The sequence below is a fragment of the Microtus ochrogaster genome, unplaced genomic scaffold (genome assembly GCF_000317375.1).
Source record: "Microtus ochrogaster isolate Prairie Vole_2 unplaced genomic scaffold, MicOch1.0 UNK3, whole genome shotgun sequence".
Lineage (NCBI taxonomy): Eukaryota > Metazoa > Chordata > Mammalia > Rodentia > Cricetidae > Microtus > Microtus ochrogaster.
This window is the reverse complement of record NW_004949101.1, coordinates 12,581,858-12,606,213: the sequence shown is the minus strand read 5'-3', so window position 1 is coordinate 12,606,213 and position 24,356 is coordinate 12,581,858. Positions and strand designations below refer to the sequence as shown.

At 40.3% G+C, this 24,356-nt stretch overlaps 1 protein-coding gene across 1 annotated transcript in view; it reads left to right on the top strand.

The window, feature by feature from the left end:
* Plcb1 (phospholipase C beta 1) overlaps positions 1-24,356 on the top strand; it is a 691,541-nt gene that overhangs the window by 493,683 nt on the left and 173,502 nt on the right. The window contains exon 10 of the mRNA XM_005365666.3: positions 11,688-11,834. Coding sequence (XP_005365723.1) covers positions 11,688-11,834 — 147 coding nt within the window. The remainder of the gene's footprint in view (positions 1-11,687; positions 11,835-24,356) is intronic.

Genomic DNA, 24,356 nt, shown 5'->3' with positions numbered 1-24,356 from the left:
ACACACACACACACACACACACACACACACACACACACACCAAAGCCTCTCCTAAGACTCATGACATTCTCTTAATTATAAACCCTTGTATCATTTTTTAAAGTCACTTGCTTCCAAAATATAATAGTACAGAATAAAAATTCTCATCCAAAAGGACAGAAGAAAACAAAGAAAGACTGAAACCCAATAGGGAAACCACCAAATTTGTCAGCTTCCTATTCTATATCTGAGATCGTGGTGGCATTATATGGGCTCCAACAGCCTTAGCTGGATCTGTCCTTCTAATTCTGCTGCCTACAGCTCACCTGTTCTCTCTTGAATTGTACCTCCTCTGGATCCTAGGCAGACATCAATACTTCTGTCACCCCCAATATCCTGGCATCTCTTTTGTCACATAAATCTCATTTTCACTGGATCCTACAATGGCATCTCACAGCCTTCTTGTAGGAAATCCAATCCTACCACATTATTTCTTGACCTCAGTGGCCTTCTGGAATCTTGGTCAAGTCTCCATGGCTCTTTCCTTCTTGTGTCTCTCACATGCCTTCAAAGTCAGCACCCTGTGGACCACTCTGCCAAGGCCCATTGCCCACTTGAAGCACTATGTGGCTCTGTCACCACTATCATGCCCTCTGTACATTTTGGCAGCCAAATATAAACGAAAAAGAAACCACATCCTTAAGTGGTTGATTCTGAGTAGAGAACATGGTCTGTGATGTTCTTTCTTCTATCTCTTCTTTCTCAAATGAATGTGTGTGTTTCCAAGTCTTGATCTCAGAGCACCTCGCCTAGAGGTCAGGACAGAACCCCCAGGTTCTCTTTCATGGTGATGATCCCTTTAAGAATTATAGTTACCTTCTCCCCACCTACCTTGTCCAACTTTAAGCTTGCTAATGTTCCTTTCCTACCTAAATTGCTCATTTTTCATATCTTTCTGTTCCTTCTCCCTCTGAGCCAAGAACAGTGAGTGACATGTACCATGTACAACTTGAATGTTACATTGACTTAAATTTTCCTTTCTGAAAAATTTAGCCCATGTCTATTGAATCTGGCTTCATTCAAGTTAAGTTTTCAGGGCATGGCAGCCTGTATGTAGGCTCTTTGCCAGGATAAAGCAAACATGGACTCTAGTCCACTCTCCACTGTATTCCTAATTCTACTTGGAAAAGTGGTGAGCACAGTCTCCACTCCGCCACTCTCAGCGTATTCTGGGCTTCCACACTTGCTCCGGAATAGCCCCTAAGCTCTGTTGACAACATTGTCTGCTCTACAGTCCAAATTCTGTATTCCTCCTGTGAATCACATGATCAGATGTATCATGGCCATCACCCTGGTCCTGGAACTTATTTTTTGTATTGGTGGCTTTTCTCATTTTTGTGATGAAGTGCCTGACAAGGACAACATAAGGAAGGGTTTATTTTGGCGCATGATTTAATTGTCTAGTTTATCATATTGGTGGCCCTACCAGCCCTAGCTGTGGTATCGGGAGCATGAAGTAGCTAATCATACAGAGGATAGTCAGGAAGCAAGATGAGATGATGCTGGTGCTTAGCTCTCTTTTTCTTTCAATCTGGACCCATGGAAAGATGCCACAGATTCAGGTGGCTCTTCCTTCCTCAGTTAAACTTCCACAGAAACACCTTCACAGTCACACTCAGAGGTCTCTGTTCTAGGTGACTCTAAGTCCCGTGTTGTTAACAGTGAAATTTAACAATCAGAAGCTAGGTGTGGTGGCACATGCCTTCAATCTTAGCACTTAGGCAGAGGCAAGCAGATCTTTGTGAGTTCAAGGCCAGTCGCATCTATACAGCAAGTTCCAAGACAGTCTGGGCTACATAGAAAGACAGTGTCTTAAAAAAATAAAATTAAGCATGTAAATTTAAAAAAATGCATATTGAGTGACAAAGAGATGACTGAAGACTCTCTGGGTATCTGACTGATACGGCATGAATTCTATTCAGAGATTAGCGTTTCGTCACGCACTATATATTTTCTCCATCACTGGGTCATCTCATTCATGCAGAGGATAATGGAGGTATGGTATTGGACCCACTGCTGTGCTCAGAAATTTCATTATAAATGAGAAGCATCCACTTGTGCTATATGATCATACTGAAAGCCATATGCATAAGCTTTTAAGTAGGAAATTATAGTCTATGGATTTCTTTCAGATATGCTTTTTACTTCTGACATTAATAGGAAATTCTCCCAGAGCAAAGGTCATTAAGAAGAATATGCATTGATGGATTCCTAGCTTGCCATGAGCAGTGTAATGGAGTGCACTGAACCCTTTTACCTTTTAAGGACTGGCTTACCATTTTCTCAATTGTATTCCCTTTTCTATTGTTTTGATGGCCTTTGATACCAACATGTCTAGGACTTGTTGTATTATGAAGGAGAAGCCAGATTTGGTATAATAGTGCCACAAAACAATTAGAAAATGCACCATCCCTCCCTTTCCAAGGGCAAAAGGTAGCATGTTTTGTTGTTTCCTATTTTGGAAGAAGCTTAGAGGGTCAGGCTTTTGGAAGTTAAGAGAGAATATCCAGCTACAATAGGACTTAGCATACAAATAAGATCAAAGCCTTACAATTTGTCACTGGAATTTCCTTATGATTTTTTAGATAATTGGATAAATTCTTCAGCTCTCTTTTGAACTCAAGTTGTGACCTGACATAAGAGGTAAAAGAAATTCAATTATAAATGTCTGTACGATTTCCTGATTGACATCTCAAGGGTTCCTCCCATGCTGTCCTGAAGGAAGGTGGACATCAAGGACCAGCTTGCTTCAGTAATCATTTCGTTAGAAACTGAGAGAGTAGAGAGCACCTCTCACCCCCAACCACACCTGCTGTACACAAATGTCCCTGTGAGGTTGGCAAGAGAAGTCATGAGGCCCAAACAACTTCCCAGTTGCCTGTTTAGACAGCGTCTGCCACTCTTGACTGCATGCTACTGGGAGATAGAGCAAGAAAAACCACAGACAAATTATCCATATAGTGCCACCTATCTTGAAATGTTAGTCACTGCAAATGTTCCACTGCAAAAAGAAAAAGCAAAGGCTACACTAAGTACCTGGCAAAATAGAAGACCTAAAAAAAATATAAATAAATAAAAAAAATCCTTTACTGTATGAATCACTTTCTTCTATAATTACTAAAAATGTTATCTTATGAAATCAGTATTCTCTAAACTACTAGAATATATGTATCATAATAGAAACCTCTTAGAACTTCAAGGTAAACATAATGGCATGAACATATTTATCTAATTAAGCTACCTTGAGTCTACACTAAAACTGCATTGAGATAATTTTGCAGATGTGATCTAGAAAAGGTTTGAACTAAGAAGATAAACAATTACCTTAGAAAGTTAGCTGTATGTTTACAGCTGTAATAGATCCTAGATCAATCAAGTGACATGCTAGGAACCATCCTGAGTTACTCCATAGGAACTTTTAAAAATCTCATGAATTGAAGATGCTGCGGTCATCCAGAAGGAGGAGTACCGATAGAGACTAGAATGGAGTTTGGCAGCTGTTGGAATGTAGTCAGAATTCCTACCTGAGAAAGGAGCAGACTAAGGGAAGATAACTCAGAAGAGGTGAAGGCAAAGTAACCGTGTTGAAAATAAGATCCTAGAGTGTGACACAAAGAGACCCGTGTGTGATTTCTCCACGTTGGCCTAGAACACTGGCACTGAACTTTAAATCTTCATGCAACAGATTAGACAGGGAACCCAAATATGAGTGTTCACTTCTAGAGAGAAGACAAAAGCAGATCCTTCTGCCGTGATGCCTCATCTGTCTCGCAGTTCTCAAAGGCACTCATCAACGCTCACAAATAATCCAGAGTTTTTCATTCTGTCAATTAGAAAATATAAATAAACTGTATTTATGAGAACTTCTTTTAAAGTATGGATCAGGGAGACAGTAACAGCAGAAAAAGATAACTATATGGCAAGGAATAATTACATGTATAGATACCATTTTACCCTTAGAAAAGTAACAAATACATTTATCTTTGCAATAAGAACAGATGTCATTTCCAACAGAAAAATCAGATACCAAAAATTGACTCTTGGATATTAAAAAAAAAGCATAAAAGAAGCCAAACCCTGAAGAGGTGGAAATGGAAATGAAGAAGTAGCTGAGTAAAACAAACGTGAAAATTATATAAATATATATGTTTAAGATGCCTTAAAGTATTAAAGCTTAGAAAATAATATTCTAGAAAGAAGAAGGCATCCTAAAAATAAATTTATAAAATTTATCCCAAACAGGCTAATAACTTTCAGACCAAAACAAAGAGTAAAGACAAATCATGGTAAAATTTTAATAAATTTTGGTCAAAGATACTAAAAACATCTAGAGAAACAAAAAAAAAAAAATAGACCGTATAGCTGTTTTTCAGATGGTGAATTAGAAAGACTCAAGTATTTCCAACATACATGCTGGAAATCAAAAGACACTGCAGAAACTTTATAAAGAAAAAAATCTACCAAGAATGCTATACCCAACTAAACTAGGAACTACGTGTACAATTGAATATAAATTATTTTCCGACATGCAAAGTACGGGAAATTCAATACCCTGAAATCTTTCATCAGGAAGCTACTGACAAATGTGCTACAACTAAAATGCAATATATATTCATGAAATAGCAAGGCATAGTATGTGAAAAATAAGAGAGATTAAGAAAAGAAGTAAAAGGAAGCTGGCGTGGTGGCGCAGGCCTTTAATCCCAGCACTGGAGAAGCAGAGGTGGCCAGGTCTCTGTGAGTTTGAGGCTAACAAGAGCTAGCGAGGCCAACCTGGGCTACAAGAGCTAGTTCCAGGATAGGTTCCAAAGCTACACAGAGAAAACCTGTCTCAGAAAAACAAAACAAAAGAATAGAAGTAAAAGGAATAGGAATCCATCAGTTTCAATTGGGTATGTCAGAAGGCTCCAAGAAAGACTTCAAGACAATGTTCCTGACAACGCACTTGCATTTGAACGCATTACAATGAGGTTTAGGTAACTGATAGAGAGTTGATGTTGGCTTAGATACATTTGCAAAGAAATTAGCAAATGATAAGTCACGTATTAAACTCAAGGGAAGTTACAAGTTGAGCAAGGTAATTGTTGGTTCACTATGTGACTTGGTTCTAAATAGGATGCATAGCCATGATAATATTACCTTTGAATATAGTAACCTCATATGTGGTGAGAGAGTAGATATAAGAAGGAATGACACTCTCTTCTTCCATGATGGGAAGTAAAAAATAAAATAGTGAACAACAAGAACCAGAAATGAATAGACATAGAAGCATCACTGAAAGATTGGAAAGTTTTTTATCCTAATCAAGGAGAAATTGGGGAGCCTGTTCCTACTCACCTGAAGACAAGTCATTGTGGAAAGCAGCTTTAGAAGTGCTATGAATTTAGAAATGTACTCTTGGCTTCTAGGCCATTCTGGTATTTGCCCCGCATCTTGCAACTCTGTGTATGCATCAGGAGCAAAATACACAGGTGACTTCTTGGTACTCCTTGGAGAGTCTGTTTACATCTACACTCAGTCTCCCCTCATGTCTTTTCTCCAAGCTCAGTATACTGGTAATCAAAATTGACCACTTTTTCCCCATCTCATGCCGGACCTAGGCAGCAGAATAGTGGCCATGTTTTTCGGAACTGTTTTATGTTTATGTGTGGTTTTGCCTACATGTATATCTGTACACCACATCCTTGCCTGGTGCCCACGGAGGCTAGAAGAGAGTATTAGATTCCCCCAGAACTGGTGTTACAGATGGTTGAGAGCTGCCCTGTGGGTGCTGGAAATGGAACCCGGGTCCTCTTGCAAGAGCAGATAGTGTTCTTAAACACTGAACATCTCTTCCTGCCCTAAATGTGGTTTTAAGTTTTGAAGGGCCAAGAATCGATGGACATATCCTGATTTCTCTCACTGCAGGGCACGTAGAGGTGGGCCCTTGATAAAAATGTTTGTTGATAGCCATAAGCAAAGAGGGCCCTAGTTTCCATGTGGATTCTAGACATCTTACTCTTTATGGATAGACTTGAGGTGCAAATACCTTTTTCTAGATGCCTGGAACAGAAGAAACATTCCAGAACATTTTATTAGAGATAGTCTGTGTGTGCTAATAAGACCCTGATATTGGAGAACGAGTCAAAAAGCTCTTCTATATTATAATTTTCCATTTTCCAGAGTTTCTTTTCACAAGCATCCTCCTTTGCCCTTGTCCCTCAAGACCAGTGGAATAGCCTCAGATGATGCCTTTACCCTGTGCCTCTTCCAGGGGCTTCCGTGCATTATACAGATGAAGTACAGGCTGCCGAGTGTCGCAGGCTCACTGCAAGGGTTTCAAACACCTCTGGAAGGCTTCAAAGTGTCACAAATGAGTTTTGAGTTTGTGTCTTCCCTATTAGACACGAAGATGTCAGCAAAATGACAGCCACTGTCTATCCCAAGGACAAAAGAGGGTCAGGAAGAATGAGTGGATGATACATAACCATGACATCACTGCAAAACCACGTGACATTTGAGAGTTTATGACAATATTTTACTGAAAAAAAAATGACCAGACCTTTAAATGGCCTATTGGGTACCATTGTCTGGTCAATTCGCTTTCCTCTGGGGTCTCTTCAAGGATGCTTCCCTTCTAGTGAAGTCAGCTCTGCTCTTCCTTTCTGTAAGAACCTGTTTGTTTTTTTTCTTTGAACCTGGAGTTTCTTCTGCAGAGCTTCCCTGCTCTCCCTTTCTATAAGATCCTGTTTCTTTCTTTTTTTTTTTTCTTTGAACCTGGAGTTTCTTCTGCAGAGCTTCACAGGACAATGTTACTGCATTTTCCCAAGAACTTGTGTTGGCTCCAAATGGTGTAATAGTTAGTATGTGTTCTCATAAAGACCTTAAGGTGTATCATGTGACCAGCATGGACAATGGAAAGCAAACCAGTCTCTCTATTCAGAGAATATGTCAGGGAATTTATTTTTAGCCTTTGCCATCTGGTCTTACCCTTTAAACCCCATTTGATTCTTATTCCAGAAAACTTTATGGTCCATTGTTCCCCATCGTAGACTGGTGTTTTGTAATCCTTCTGATGTGGGACTTAAAAAAAAAATTGGCTAGCGATCCATAATTTATTGGCCCGCTTGAATTCACAGAACTTAAAAGCTTGAAGAAAAGTCTTAAAGGGGCCTGCGACTGGCTTGCCCTTGCCTTGCTGCTGGCAGGAATATGGAAGCTGGACTCTTCTCTGTTATGACCTTGTTTAGAAAAACAGTGTATTTTCATTTGGTTGGTTATTTGGATGGTTTGGGTTCTGTTTTGCCTTTCTTTTGTTTTATTACATTTATGTGTGTGCATGTGTATGTGTATAGGAACATTAGAAGTCAGAGGGCAACTCTGTTACCATCTGTATCCTAGGGCTCAAACTCATTTCAGGCACCTAGCAAACCTTTCCCCACTGGCTGATCTCACAGGCTCCTGTTTCATTTTGTTTCTTGTTTTATGTTTTGCTCTGCTTTTGCAGTGCTGGGGACTGAACTCATAGCCTCACAGCCTTGGACATGTTAGATCAATGCTCTCCCACTGAATTACAATGTCGAGCTCCAACCTATGTCAGTTCTCAAGGTTTTCCATCGTCTGTGCTCCTCCATGGACTAGGAAAATAAACAGAAGTTTTCATAGTGAAAGACTTTTAAAAAAAAAAATGCTTATACTTTCCAGTCAATGGCAACGGCATCCTCCACTGTGGGTTACGTGGGAGCAATGAAAATCTAAGGCCCTTTCTCTGCCCCCACACTTTGACCAGTCGAAAGCACCTTTCACACACTGTACAGACTGTGAAATATATTTTGAAATTGAACTCCTGACCTTTAACTGACTCACCTTCTATAGTGCTCGCGGACTGACCCTAATTTTCACAGTGACATCTCTTGACTTTGCCATACCTCTCCCATTCACTTGGGGCATCAAAAGTCTTGAACATTTGCTCCTGTAGTTAGCAGACAGAGCTCTGGAGGGAGAAGTGTCTGATCACCTCCATCTTCGCCATGTTTTGTCTGACCACTCTGCAAACCTCCACAGCGTTCTTATTCAAATTTAGATTCATATCATCCAGCAAGATGGCTCAGCAGGAAAAATCACTCCCCTACTACAAGCCTGCCTTCTTCAGCTTGATTCCTAGAACCCTCGATGGAAGAAGAGAACCAAATCCTGCAGCATGCTTGTGCCCATGCCTACATTCATACACGTGCATATTCACTAATAATCACGAGTAAAATTATAAAATAAAGTTACATAACTTTCTTCCCTGGGTTTTTTTTTTGTTGTTGTTGTTTACTATCAATAATCTTCAAAAGTACTAACTTATCTACACTCCTAAATTGTTTTCTGCCTGTGGTCTGTTTTAAATATTAAGTTAAGGGTCTGGAGTCAAAGCTCATTGGTTCAGTGCCTGTTTAAAACCTGTCAGGCTCTTGATTCAATGTTCAGCACCAAAAGAGGAAAAAAACCAAATTAAAATATTTGATTTCTGTGAAATATTAAAGGGAGAAGAGATGATCTAAAAGGTTGACATGCAGATCCTTAACTAGGTTTGTATTTAGTTCAGCAGTTTTGTCCATGTCTCTGTTTAATTTTGGTCTTTGGTTTGTTTTTGTTGACAAAGCCACTAGGCTTGTGGCCCAAAGCTAGAATGTTTGCTTAGCATGTGTGAGGTGCTATATTCAGTTCTCAGCATGAAAACTTATTTTTTTAAAAAAGTAAAGAAGCATATTTGTTTATCTGTGTATTTAGTTATGACTGGTGTTAGATAAGTTGTTGAATGGGTAGAAGGTGAAGAGAGAAAATAGAAAGAAAAAGAGAAAGGAAGGATGAAGTCTAGGTGGAGTAATATTTAACAAGTTGGAATAATCACAAAAACCTAGAAAATTGGAAAAAAATTGATTCTCTTACAAAATTTTGCCTCAAGAGTTTTGGGCTGGAGAGATGGCTCAGTGGTTAAGAGCACTGACTGCTCTTCCAGAGGTCCTGAGTTCAATTCCCAGCAACCACATGGTGGCTCACAACCATCTGTAATGAGATCTGGTGCCCTCTTCTGGCATGTGGTCATACATGGAGGCCAAACACTGTGTACATAATAAATAAATAAATCTTTAAAAAAAAAAAAAGAGTTTTATACTTCAAAATATTTTTTCAACCATCTGTAGAAGTAGCTTTGTCACTAAGCTGACTGGTTCATTAATGAGATTCATGATCAGCCCAGAGGGATGTATGCATTCTATCTACCAAGGAATGTTTAACAGAAGGATCCAATGGCAGATGGTCTTTCTGATGACCATGTGACCAGGATGGTTGCTATATTAAGTGATGGCTATTTGGATGTATAGATGATGGTCTCTGTTAAGACTGATCACACACAAGTATAGCCTGCAGGTGGGTAGCTGCTGTAGGTCTCAGGAATGCCAACTAAAGCCTTTATATCAATATTTTTCATCTCTAATTAAGAGACTTTCTTGGAACTTCTTCCTTTTATCATTATGAAAACTATCAATCTCGTATTGGAGTGTACTTTTAGCAGTTGTTGCTTCAAATATTTGTTTCTATTTGAATGTTTGCTTAGGAAGATGTTTCTTTCCGCTCTGACAAAACGGTTTAGCTGGTCCTTGCTGAGGAAGCCTGGTGGCCTGTGTCTAACCCCTGGAACTCAAGTAAAGATAGCAAAAAAGAAATAAAAGCATTCCACAGAATTGTGCCCTCACACCCCCACGTTCCAAGGCATATGCCCCCATCCACCCACTTCATGGATGCACACAGACAGCGATGAGAATGATGGTGATGAATAAAAATATAAAGAAAATGTTTCTTCTATGCAATAGCCACTCTCTTTTAGAGAGCCAATAGTCAAGCTTCTGTTTCTTTAGTCATTCATTCATTCATTCATTCATTCATTCCTGAATGATGTTAACAATGATTTAGCTGTGCTATTCCCAGGACTTTGGTATCAGTTATCTTGAAAAATACACTATATGTGAAACAAATTTAGTGTGGTAATATCTGCCATTTCTTCATGGTACACCTAAAGAAGTTTAGTGGTCTGCATTAAAAGCCTTTATGACATGTATAGTATGATTTGACAGCTCTGTTCCTGCCAGTGCAGTCTGCAGAAGGAATTACATATATGTATAAAGATTTACCTGCTGTAGCATTTAGTCCAGTGTCATTTATATTTGAAAATATTTAAAACAAATTTAATAACCAATAATAACAGATTTGCTTAATCTTATGTTTATGTTTTATAATTTATAAAATATAAGTAGCAGATGTTTCATGAGTTCAAGTTAAGCACTGATCTTAGAGAATTTACTTTGTGATGAAAATATTTATAATGTATTGTTTATTTAATTCAGAACAAATTACTGTCCTATATTATATATGTGTATATACATTTGCACACTGTTAAAATACACACACACAACTTTTTGATGACACATGGCAAAGGTCCCAAAGTATGTTCTGAAGGAATGCTTGCACGCATTTGGACAAGTTTTTTTTTCTTTCTGCTTACCCCAGAGCCAAAACTTCTTCAGTGAAGATTAGCACGTTGAAATTAACACAAAACCCTTCCAACAAGGAGCTAAGATACTCCACCCCCAACCTTTACTGACACCACCTTCATTTCCCATTTATTTGCTGTTATCTTGAAGCTTCAACTATCAAAGTGGACAAACACACTGTGGTGAGGGCTATCTGTGGGCCTATCAGGCTGCTGAGCTGGAAATGAAGGATTATCTCAGTCCTTGTAAGGCAGCTTCAAACGGCACTAAATATGTGTAATTTCTGCCTGCCAGCGACACCTCAGTAATGCTGAAAGAAAAGGACGGTCTCAATACTTAGCTAGAGCTACCTCAGAGAGTTGGAAGAAAAAAATTCTGAGTGGAATCACAAAGTGAAATACATATTTTTCTATCTGAAGTAAACTTGTAAAGAAAATTCAGAGCCCCTCCTCTCTGAGTGATCTCAGTTTGCTACATAAAGCAAAGGTCATTTGTTGTTGTTTCTTATATTCTATAAGAGATAAAATGATTTGAACCCTTAAAGTAGAAATATTTGTTCATAATTTTTATTATAAAAATAAAAGCAATATATGTTCTTAATGGAAAATTTGGAAAACCATCTCAAGGTGATTTACCCAGAGTTAACCTTTTTTGTGTGTGTCTTTGTTTTTTCTTTTGTTTTAAGGCAGAGTTTCTGTGTGTAGTCCTGCTTGTCCTAGAACTTGCTCTGTAGACCTTGAACTTAAACTTGGCTTTAAACTCAGAGATTCGCCTGCCTCTGCCTCCCGAGTGCTGGGATTAAAATCTTGTACCACCACTGCCTGGCAACCTTTCTTTTTAAATTCATGAACTGGATGTTCACTATTACATTAAAAAGAGAGAACTTGTGTTTAAATCCTCTGAAAAGCTGAGGAGGCATCAGAATAGCTGCATCTTTCCTTTATGTATATGGGGTTGATGGTACAGCGTGATCCTAGACAAGTATGTGTCTGTATTACGACAAAACTGTGTCTGCAGTCTTCTCCTTGGATGCTGCATAGCTTGTTTAGCGTGGACCAGGAGATCGGAGTGGGTTGACCCGGCCAGTATCAGGATGCTGAGCCACTCACTTGCCTCTCGATCCATTTTCTCCAGGGCAGATGTCAGTGGATGGATTCATGCGCTACTTGAGCGGAGAAGAAAATGGAGTCGTTTCACCTGAGAAACTGGATTTGAACGAAGACATGTCTCAGCCCCTGTCTCACTATTTCATCAATTCCTCACACAACACCTACCTCACAGGTACGATGCGGTCGGCTTCTAACAGTCAGACGGCCAGCCCTACCAGATTTTACTCTCTAGTGTCTATTGATGGGAAACAAATGTTTCCTTTGCCCTGGGCAATGTCTCTTGGGACTTGGGTTGCCATACTGACTTCCCCAGCTCGCAGCCGTCCTGTGTGTATTTGTGAAGCTGTTTCCTCGCCTCTCCACAGTTTGTGTTGTTTTCAAGTCTCCTAGCTAGACTGTACTGGCCGGCACCTGATGTTTTCTGACCCATGGGATTTTGTATAATAAGATTGAGAGTGCAGTGAATTTTCAGGCATTTCCAGAAGGAATAAGGCCCAGAGTGCTTTCTTAGTATGAGGGAGGCTTGCTCCATACCCGGCACCACAATTTAAAAAAAAAAAAAAAAAGAGGAGGAGGAGAAAAAAACTACTTAAAAAAAAAAAAAAGAACTTAATCCAAGACACCACTTACAGTGAGTCTTGTTTTTATCACATACTAAGGACAAGATTGAAAAAGAAATGTGTCTGAATTTTGTACCTGTGGATTATCTTTCTGGCCTGGAAGTTGTTTTAGTGCCAAATGGCAATCCCTCAGTGCAGAAAACCTTCTAGCATTTGTGTGTATATCTATTACTCCCCCACGTGTCTGTGCTCTCCTTTTCACCACGCTGAAATAGTTCACTTTTTATCTGTCCACGTATTATACGAATGTGTGGTTTTCCTTTAAAACCCTGTTCTTTTACCTGCAGCCATCCTGCTTTCTCCCTCCAGTGCTAGGTCGCCTTTTATGGATGACAGAACCTTGAATTCTTGCAGGCTCACCCTGTTCTCTGTCCAGAGAGTCAGACCTCATCCCTCCATCCTGCCCCTCACCCCGCCCATCCGGACAATGAGCCCTGGTCCCTTTCTGTTGGAAACAAGGTACTTTAATAACAGTGTAGACCCTGTACGATGAGGCATTTTTTTTCCAAACTATTTCAGTGACAAGTTCTAGGAAAGTCTACAAAAGAAACTTTTTATTTTTGCTTCTTAGGACTTGGTTCACAAAGGTATTTCTACTTCTATCTTCCCAACTTAAATTTTTAACTCTACAGCTGTGTCTATTAGTAATTTTAGTATGTAACAAATTACATATAATTACTAACAACCCAAATAATATGCAGTTACTATTGTAATATATTGTGTTACATTGTAACATCACAATAACAGTTATGGGAAAATTATTGTCTTGAAATACAATAGAATTGTGTTTTGAAACACAAACAGCATTGAATACAAAGAATATAGTTTAAAATTCCCTTGATGGTTTCTTTTTATAAATTGCACTTCAGCAATGATTTTTCATGCAGACTAATTTCTTGGCAGCCATTAATATCCTCCTCCCTCAGCATAACTCTGTTCCCTGATCAGAGAGGAATCAAGTTCCTTTATGCTAAGGCTGGTGCACAGGTTTCAAGAAAAAAAAAAAATCAGAAAACAGAGCTTCTTGTTTGTGTAGCTACATCATTCGTGGGTGTGTACCTGAAGAAATCCAATTTAGCTTTCAAGAGAAGTTCCTGGACAGCCATGTGTGTTGGGGCACTTTCCCGTAGCCAGGATGTGGCCCCAGCCTCACTAAAACAAACAGTGTATAAACACAATGGAGAACAGTGACTGTGAAGAAGAACAGAGTGTGTGCCATTCTTCAGGAAAATGAAAAGCACTAGAGATCACCAGGAACCCTAAGCAAAATCCACACTCTAAAAATGTGTGCCTGGAGACAGATGAGGCACTGTTCTGGGAACGGAAAGGGACCAGTGGGAGGAGAAGGAGAAAGAGGATAATAGGGGGTGAGTGAAAACAAATAAGATCAAAGTACATCACAAACGCGCGTGAAACTTTCATAAGGAAGCCCATTGTTTTTGTGCAGTGGTTGTTCACTAATAAAAACTAGCATACTAATACTTGCATACTAATGCATATTTGCAATGCTTAGATGCTAGGAAATAGAAGGACTCATGTTTTCCACCTGTTCTACTAGGCATGCAACCCAGGGCATCTCAAGGTAGGCAAATGTTCTAGTAGTAAGTGACATGCCCAGCCTGCTGACTGTTTACTGGAAAAAGAGTTCAAGCCGGCATCTTCACATTTCTGCATCTAATTTGCATAACGTGATTTGTGATTATTGCGTCTCACTATTTGGGTTCTAGTAACATCAGTGGACACGTTTCCAGAAACGCAGATTCTAAACCGCGAGAGCCGCTAACTGCTGTCGTGGTCCTGAGTAGTCGGCTTGGTTTTCTTGCTCTGTCTTTTGAGCTGCTATTGTGCTGTGGTCTGCATTACACAGATTTGAATTAGATCAAATCAATTCTCACCATATTACACTTTCCTAGTTCAAAGTATTCACTTTCCTGTGGGGAAATAGAGAAGAACTCCACATAATCAGTAGGAGAGGGGAAAGGAGGGAAGGGAGGGAAAGGAGAGAGGGAAGGAAGGAAGAACGGAGAAAGGAAGCATAGATTTCTATAGGCTTTCAAGGTTTTGTTTGAAAAGTCCTTTTTTGACTTATGGGTCAAAACATGCCTTTACTTCATAAGGCTGCTGCTTTATTTACACACAAAGTGAATATAATACTCCTATTTCCCAGAGACCTTTAAATAAAGATGACTGTCTCTGTAATAAAAATTCAAACTCTTGCAAATCATTTAAACGTGCACTAAAATAGAAAATATATATAATCAAAGCCTAATGCAGAATCCAATTAAATTTAAAAATCAATGGCTAAGAAATAAATGAGATTGTAAACATGGATTGCAGCCCCTTGCCTGTCTGCTATCTTGGATTCTTTTCAGGTGCATAACCATGCTTCAGATCCATTTCTAGAACAAACGGAAACTCCAGAAATCTTATTTCATAGGAGTATGCAGTAGCCTAAGGAGGGTTCTACTCATTCACATGAGCCTAAGCAATGCTGGGCTCAAGCAGAGGGCGGCACCAGGGGGGCTGTGTTCTGGTTAGAGGAGTCACCCAGGTGACACAAATCTTGGCCACCCTGTCACCACTCTGCTCTTCTTGGAGAATTGTAACAACCTGTATTTCTGAGGCGCTTCACTCTCAACCCAAACAAGAAGAACTTCAAAACCTGGCTGTTGGGAGCCTAGGCAGTTTGGATGCTCACCTAACTAGACCTGGAAGGAGGTGGGTGGTCCTTGGACTTACCACAGGGCAGGGAACCCTGATTGCTCTTTGGGCTGATGAGGGAGAGGGACTTGATTGGGGGAGGGGGAGGAAAATAGGAGGCGGTGGCAGGGAGGAGGCAGAAATCTTTAATAAATTAATTAATTAAAAAAATAAGAGAAACACACACATAAAAAAAACCTGGATTTTTTTTATTCCCTTCACAGGGAATAAAAAAATTAAATATATACAGCCTGAGGAATGAATCTGTTTGGTATTCTCTTATTTGTGTCTTCTCTATCCCTGTTACTGCCCCCTTATTAAACATGAAGATGGACCCAAAAGGAAAAATACATACATAGGATGAGCTTGTTATTAATGACAACAGTTACTTTTGAGAATTTTGAGCAGTCTTGGCAGTGTACCTGTAGTAATTATGTTTAAGTTACTGTCTCTCTCTCTGAGGAATCTATCCAAGTGGCTCAAAGAGAGGGAGGGAGGAAAGCCTCTCTCCAGGAGGAACACTATATAATCGTTTCAACAGGCGACATAGCTGGCTCATAAAATTTCCTGAGCTCCAAATATCTGGAAGATACTGGTTCTATATAAAGGCAGCTATGTTCTGTATCATTGCCTGATTAATACCCTTATCTCACGTAGAACAAAATGCAAGATTTGAGATTTAATGTTGAAAAATATTATAAATTACTTGTCCCAATAATCTAATTAATTAAATTATCTCATTGAAGATCTCAGATCATTATTCTCTTCTCCTATATATTTTCTTGGCTGCAGAAAAAGCCTAGCTGTTCCCTTATGAAACAACCACTATTCAACTCAAGCTGAGTGTCACCCATTCCCGTCTTTTATCTCTCTCCCCTTTACTAGACTGTGGCGTGTACAAGCTTTTATCATTTTTGTTTAATTTAAATTATGTACAGTCCTAAGAAAATTGAGTAGTAGTATAAACTTAGAAAATAAATAAGCCCTGCTTGAATTTACCTTTAAATGGCACTCTTACATTAATCCCTTTATAAAATGAAGATAAATTCAAAAAGCAACGGTCCCTGTGGCTGAACATGATTGGATGCCATCTACATGACCCAAAGAGTGAGGAATTTAGACCTCATGCAGCAAAACATCAGCTGCTGAGGCTTGCCTCAATCAGGAATCCATGAACGACATCAGGTTCACAGGTACGCTCCCTGTCTTTTGGGACTAAGGATTTCAGGTTGATTGTGCACCCTAAGCATGGCTTTCTATAACCATTATTCATACCTACTTCTGTGTGAAAGTCCCTGATGGATTCTAGAGGTGGCCTAAGCCCCTCCTCCAGCCCCATTCAGTGTTCTTTCCATTATTCTTATCATGTATTGTCATAATTAAACCATACAGCAGAGACCACGCTGACTACCTCCATGGGCATGGAGTTGCCATGACAGCATGAGAAGATTCTAGATTTATTTTCCAGGGCTGGGAGGAGACCCTTAAGCCTATTGGAACCTAATATAATGTTCTCTTGGAAAGCAGAAATAGAAAGAGGAGAAAGTATAAGATTATGATGATAGTTTAAACTGCCTGCTCAACAGGAACTGTTATTATTCATATTTCACTCCCCTGTCAGGTGACAAAGTTATGGGTGTGCCTTATATTTGTATTCCCAGTAACCAGTACTTTCCACAGAGAGCATGTTTGGGAAAATGTATACACACACACACACACACACACACACACACACACACACACACACACACACAGACTTGCTGCTGATACTTCTGTCAATAATAAGGCTTAGAGATGAAATTGATTTTCTTAGGAGAGGGAATGGCTTTGCCTTTGTACCTTCAATACTTTCTCAGTTAGGCCTTTTAAGATCACTGGAATCTATAATCAAGAGGGTGTTGTGTTTTCAGTGGGACAACAGTGAATTCAATGCATTCTTGGTTACCTAGATTGCTCTCCTAGGTGCAGCTGTGAGATCATAGACCCTGAAAGAGCATCACAGAATTGAAAGTTGGCAAAAAAAATAGTACCCATCTCCATTTATTGAAGGTGATAGTGTTCACAGAAGGAAAACCCCAAGTTGACAGGGACATCACATTTTGAGAGCATAGCACTTTGAAGGGAAACATCAAAACATTGATAAACGTGAAGGTAGACGGCTACCTGCTGGGCTTTAAAGCGTGAGAAATTCATCAGAAGGTTGGATTAGTAGTGAAGCTGTTAATTCCTAGTTACTGGTTGGTCTTTTCTCTCCCTGGTGCCTCAGTAATCAGAGTCAAGGCTCCAGTGATTGTAACCAGCATTGCCACCAATGACAGGGAGCACTGCGGGCTGATGGAGGCACCATTATCCATCTGTCTGGAATAGAGCTGCAGCTTGGAGTTCAGTCTGAATTGGAAAGAGGGTTCTTGATCAGGCAGAGATGATATCAAGGAGCAGCTTTAGAAATGCCTAGGCTCAAGTGATGCAGGACAGAGCCCTAGTCCTTAGCCCCAGTCATATGCAAATATAGTGGGAGAGTGCAGTATTTGAAAGAGAAGTAAGGAATTTCAGGGACGAAAGTAAACTTAAGACTTTAGGGAGAAAGGGAGAAGAATGGAAATTATAACACAACTAAGAAAGATAATAGGAATTCCAAGACAAGGGACAGTGGGGATATGGATTTTCTCCAAAATATGCTTTCTTGGCATAAAAATAGAGAGGAGGACCAATGGAACCCAATCAAAGACCTTGATATTAATCCACACACCTATGAACACCTGATTTTTGACAAAGAAGCAAAAAAATATAAATGGAAAAAAGCATATTTAACAAATGGTGCTGGCAAAACTGGATATCAACATGTAGAAGAATGAAAATAGATCCATATCTGTCGCCATGCACAAAACTCAAATTCATGTGGATCAAAGACCTCAACATAAAGCCAGGCACACTGAACCTCATAGAAGAGAAAGTGGGAAGTACACTTGAACACATCGGCACAGGAGATTACTTCATAAATATAACCCCAGCAGTACTGAAACTGAGAGAAACAATTAATAAATGGGACCACCTGAAACTGAAAAGCTTCTGTAAAGCAAAGGACATGGGCAACAAGACAAAACAACAGCCTATGGAATGGGAAAAGATCTTTACTAACCCCACATCAGACAGAGGGTTGATTTCCAAAATATACAAAGAATTCAAGAAATTGGTCATCAAAAGAACAAATAACCCAATTAAGAAAAATGGAGTACAGACCTAAACAGAGAACTCTGAGCAGAAGAATCTAAAATGGCTGAAAGGAAATGCTCAACATCCTTAGTCATCAGAGAAATGCAATTCAAAACAACTCTGAGATCCCATCTTACATCTGTAAGAATGGCCAAGATCAAAAACACTGATGATGACCACTTATGCGGGAGAGGTTGTGGGGTAAAGGGAACACTACTGCATTGCTGGTAGGAGTGCAAGCTGGTACAGCTCATTTGCATGTCTGTATGGTGATTTCTCAGAAAGTTATGAAACAACCTTCCTCAAGACCCAGCAATACCACTTTTGGGTATATACCTGAAAGATGCTCAATCATACCACAAGGACATGTGCGCCCAACTATGTTCATAGAAACATTGTTTGTCATAACCAGAACCTGCAAACAACCTAAATGCCACTCAACAGAAAAATGGATAAGGAAAATTTGGTACATTTACACATTGGAGTACTAAACAGCAGAGAAAAATAATGGCATTTTGAAATTTGCAGGCAAATGGATGGATCTAGAAAACATCATATTGAGTGAGGTAATCCAAACCCAGCAAGACAATTATCATATTACTCACTCATAAGTGGTTTTTAAACATAAAACAAAGAAAACCAGCCTACAAATCACAATCCCAGAAAACCTAGACAACAGTGAGGGCCCTAAGAGAGACATGTATGGATCTAATCTACATGGGAAGTAGTAAAAGACAAAATCTCCTGAGTAAATTGGGAGCATGGGAACCATGGGAGAGGGTTGAAGGGGAGAGGAGAGGTAGGGAGGGAAGCAAAGAAAAATGTATAACTCAATAAAATCAATAAAAAATATTCTTTGGGACACTTTATTTCTTATAAAAATTGTTCATTTCATGAAGGAGCAAGAGGGCATTTGCAGGCTGTAGGTGCTAGATGGCAAACACAGTCTTTAATGTTTTCAGATTTTTTTCATCTTGCAAAACCCACACTTTTCATAAAGTATTCAGTTCCTTCTAACTGCTCTTTAAATGACGAATGCATTTGTAAGCCAGTTCACAGAAATGTCTCTAAACGTCCTTTGAATCATTTATGACAGAGCACTCCAGTTTTGCTTAGTTACTATCGACATAAAATAGCTTCTCTGCTTTTGAAGGAGACGAGAAAACAGTTTATCATGAACCAGGTATGAGTAACCGAGGAATAGAGATCCAGGTTACCCTGGATGATATGTTCCACTACAGAAGAGGCTGTGTGAAGTTTGGTAGTTGTCACCAAAGCAAAGGAAAGTATTAATAAGCACATGTACCAATTTCAAGGACATTGATGAGAGCCTAATGGAGCAGGGTGCAGTAAGGGTCCAGAGATCATATCATGAAATTCTTTGCATTCAGGTTGGTGAAGGCTGGAGGTCTGGAGATACTGCTATCAACTAGTTATAGCTTGTGAGGTCTGATAGGGAAGGGAAGGGAACTGAAACCAGTCCTAGGACTCTAGGGAAACAGAGGCAGGAAGACTGAAATCAGAGCTACATAGTATGATCCCTCTAACACACGCGCACACACACGTCCACACACACACACACACACACACAAACACACATACACACATACGCATGTACTCACAGTAAAGGTAATTGGCTACCAAAGGACCTAAAATAGCCCATGATAATTTTAACTTTCATCTTATAATGGTCCATCTTGCCAGGTCATGGCATGTATGGCCAGCCAAGACCAAGCTCTCTGCAGCATCTTGTTGTATCAAAAATGTTGGGGTACTTTACCTAGGGTGGTGTTCCCAGGGTCATCAGGGTTAGTTCTCGGGGTTCTTGGTCATGTTAATAATGGAATTTAAGAATGGACTCAGAAGAAAGCATGTAAGGACAGATTTATTAGAGTTTAAGTCAACAACAACCCAGCAGTAAGAACAAGCAAGCTGTCAATTTCATCAGCTGCCCTCAAAGAGGGAGGTGAAGAAGAGGACGAAGAGAGAAAACTACTCGCAGGGAACCACATTGGGGTGAAGGGAGCAGGTGAGTTACCTTCTATAACAAAGGAGAGAGCAAGCTCAGAGTGCCCCAGAGAACATGCCCAGGTTTGCCAGCTGAGATCAAAAGAAGAAAACGGGAAAGTTACACTTCAGAAAAGTAGGCAGGCTTAACAAAGTCCTGACGACGTAGATAGAAATTGCACACTGTGTCATGGTGTTGGTGCCGTACTGACACATCACCCACAACCCCCAGACAGCCATCTTCAGTTTCCTGTGGCTGTGGTGAGTTGCTCTGGTACAACAGCTTAAAGGAGAAAGGGTTTCTTCTGAGTCGCAGATCAAGGGCACAGTTAATTATGGTAGGGAAATTGGGTGATAGAAACTTGAAGCAGTTGGTCCCATGGCAACCACAATCAGGACAAGAGGGACAGAATTCAGAGTGCAGCTCAGCTCCCTTTATTCTGGGATCCGAGCCTGGAGATGATGTTGGGATTCTCTAAAGTAACAGAACTTATAGTGGAAAAATGAGCTTCTAGAGCAGCTCAGCCTGTGGGCATGTCTATGGGAGACTGTCTAAACATTCAAATATATATACTTATAGGCTGTGGTCCAGCCAACCCAATGACTGCCTATGACAGAAGGTCCAAGAATCCAACAGTTGTTCAGTTCATGTGTCTGGAATTGTCAGCTGATCTTCAATATACACCAGAATGCCAACGAAATAGGCTCTATTGCCAATGAAGGAATGGACTCTAAAAAGGGCAGGGAGTGGCTGGCAAAGAGAGACAGCTTCCCTCTTCCATGTCCTTATATAGGCTTCAGCAAAAGGTGTGGCTCAGATTAGAGGTGGGTCTTCCTACCTCAAAAAATCTGGATTAAAGATGTATCTTCCACCTCAGAGGTCCAGATTAGAAGTGAGTCTTCCCACTCCAAATGATTCAATTAAGCACAGGTGTACCCAGCCACTTTGGGGTTTTAATTAATTCCAGACGTCGTCAGGTTGACAACCAAAAATGGCCATCACAGATGCTATGCACAGTAGGACAGTAGGTGGGTCTTCTCACCTCAGTTAGCAGAATGAAGATAATCCCCCATAGCCGTGCCCAGGGGTCCATCCCCCAGGTGAGCCTATAGTCTATAAACGTGGCAGTGAACCCTAGCCATCACAGTACCAGTACATGTACAGATCTGTTCTTTTCTTTTATATGAATGCTGTTTTGTGCAGGAACAAACCTTTGGATGAATGAATCTTACAATTATTTCAGTTCTTCGCTTCCCGTAGTTCAGAAGTTTAGGAAAAACAACAGTGTTAATTTTCACCCCTCCCACCCTTCTCCTTTATGCAGCCGTCTTGGGGACAGTTTTGCAGTGACAATAAATTTTGAGGCAATCATAAATGGCAAATTGATTATCCAGCATCAGGAGTTTTCCAGGTTCTTTTATCAGCATTTTTTTTTGTCTTTGCAAAAAGACATTTGTGTGTTTAAATGCCCTAATTTTTCTAGGAAAGAAAAGTGATTATGCAAATGTACTTAACCAGCCTTTCAGCGCCTTTGCTAGAGCTGTATAGCACTGAGGAGCACCGTCTTTTGTTATGCTGATGGTGGGTATTGTGCCATGCATATAAAATAAAATTAAGCCAGTTGGCCTAATCCCATTTTCTTTCCCCTGTGTGTCTCCACAGGGCAGATGTTGTCCATTTCAAAGTCATTTTGGCAGTTTTTATCCACAAGTCATCCTTCAATTGGCTATAAAAAGAAGATCCAAAAGAGCAAAGGAGAGAAAAACCTGTCTGCATGCCCACTGCTAAAGAGGGAGAGGCAGGAGGGATTTTATTTTGAGGCTAGCCTACAGGGCGAGACTGTGACTCTAAATAAATAAAAACAAGTAAATAACTAAATAAAACATGTAAGTTTGTGATGTATTGATCAAAGAAACTTCAATTTGTCTGTTTGATAAAAGACTTGTCCCAAAATGTATCTATTATTAATCTTTTAAAAACAATTCTATCTAGTACTTGGTAGCTGCCAGGACTAGAGAGATGGTTCCAAGTTTAAGAACACTTACTTGTCTTCTAGAGGACCAGGTTCAGGTCCCAGCTCATGCATGGCAACTCATACTCCACCGCCATAACGAGTTTGCGGGGGGGTTGATACCACCTTCTACCCTCTGCAACTTCACCACTTGTGCAGTGCGTACTCATTGCTATTAAATGAATGAATAAATAACTATCTTTTAGATTGGTGACTTTTTTTAACTTCTTAAGGGAAAAAAGAAGTTCTGTCCATTGTCCATCAGTGCCATGGCTTTATCACAATTCCATAACTTTGTGACAGAGATCTCACTCAGGCTTCCTGTCATGAGTCTCTTTCCACAGAAACATCGACAGTCATGTTTGTGTCCCGCACAGGACCCAAAACTCTTGAATCTCAATCAGTTCGCAAGCTACATCAGTTTTGTTGGCTGCAGCTAGTCTGGCAAGTAGTCTGAATTTGCTGCGATGGCTGGACACTGACCATCAGCACGCCTTAGTCCAGCCTTCACTACTGATACTGGCTCTCCTATCACACACTACCCTTTCCACAGTAAATCTATCTGTGCACATGTGCATATGGAGGTTACAGAATGGCCACACAGGCGTGAAGAGCCCTCGGTAGAGTTCAAGGCGTTCAGCAGACCTTATTAAGAGGCAGAAGCAAGAGGCTGATAGAAATGCAAAGAGAGTCATAGGGAGTTAGGTAGCAAACCCTGTTGAAGGTGTGCTTGAGGTGCTGATGTAGAGTCAAGCATAGAGTCAGAGGAAACCCAGGTTAGTCAAGCTGCACAGGTGAGATGCAGGGCCATGGAGGCCATAGAGATAAAGCACAGGACCCAGTCCATATGAATGGGCACATGGCAAGTCAGATAGGCTGTCTCAGTCATGGAGACTTGATGGAGGAAGGTCATTGGTTAAGTAATAAAGAAACTTCTTGGCCCCATAGGTTAAAACATAGGTGGGAGGAGTAAACAGAACAGAATGCTGGGAGGAAGAGGAAGTGAGCTCAGAGACGCCATACCCCCTTCTCCTAGGCAGACACACGCAATGAAGCTCCGACCCAGGACGTAGGCTAGAATCTTCCCGATAAGCGCACCTAGCTGTGCTACACAGATGATTAGAAATGGGCTAAATTAATATGTGATAATTAGCCTAGAAGGGGCTAGATAGAAATGAGACAAACAGTGTTTAAAAGAATACAGTTTGTGTGTTGTTATTTTGGAGCATAAGCTAGCCAGGTGGCCAGGGTGCTGGGGACGCAGCCCCGCCGCTCCTATTACTACAGAGACTGAGCCAAGCTGAAGCCCCTGAGAGAGTTGAGTGTTCTCTGCCAGTCTGTTCCTGGAGCATACACCAAGTTAGGTTCAAAGGGTCTATATTCAAAATATTCTGTCCCACCAGCCAGCTCCCAAATAACCACACAGAGACTTGTTATTAGTTATAAAAGCTTGGCTGATAGATTAGACTTGTTTCTATCTAGCTTTTATAACTTAAATTAACCCATTTCTATTTGTGTGCTGCCATGTGACTCATGGCTGGTTACCTCATCTTGTATGCATCCTGATTCCTCTGATTTTGCCCTTCTTCATCCCAGTGCTCTCTCCCTGAAGGCGTAAGTCACAAGCAATGCCACACCAGTTTGGAATTATGATTAATAGGGTGGTATTTATTTAAAGGGGAAAAACTTACAGATCACAGCCCTCTGCGCAACCAGGAAGGGAGTCTAGTCGCCCGCGGAGCAGGAAGAGAGAGAGAGTGGAGAGGGAAGTCGTCGCTTTTTTAAAGGGAGAGAGACCATGCCCCAATGGGCGGGTATCTCAGTGGCTATAGGCTGGAGGAGAGGGAGGACCTCCCACAACACCTCCCCATTTTGTTTAAATAAGAGAGTTCTAAACCTACTATGAAATTATATACAATAAGTACAAATATCCTATTCTAACTAGCTTAGGTCTTGTATAAAAAATAACTTGGCCAAGTCACAAGAGAAAAGTAACTACATCTAAATAGTCTTCAACCCCATCGAAGATCTGAGAAGGGAAATAATGTTACCTGGGTAATTAGGAAGTTCAGTAAAACAACTTCCAAAACATGCAACAAATCACAGAGACAACTAGCTACCTGGGCAATCACCCAAAGTCAC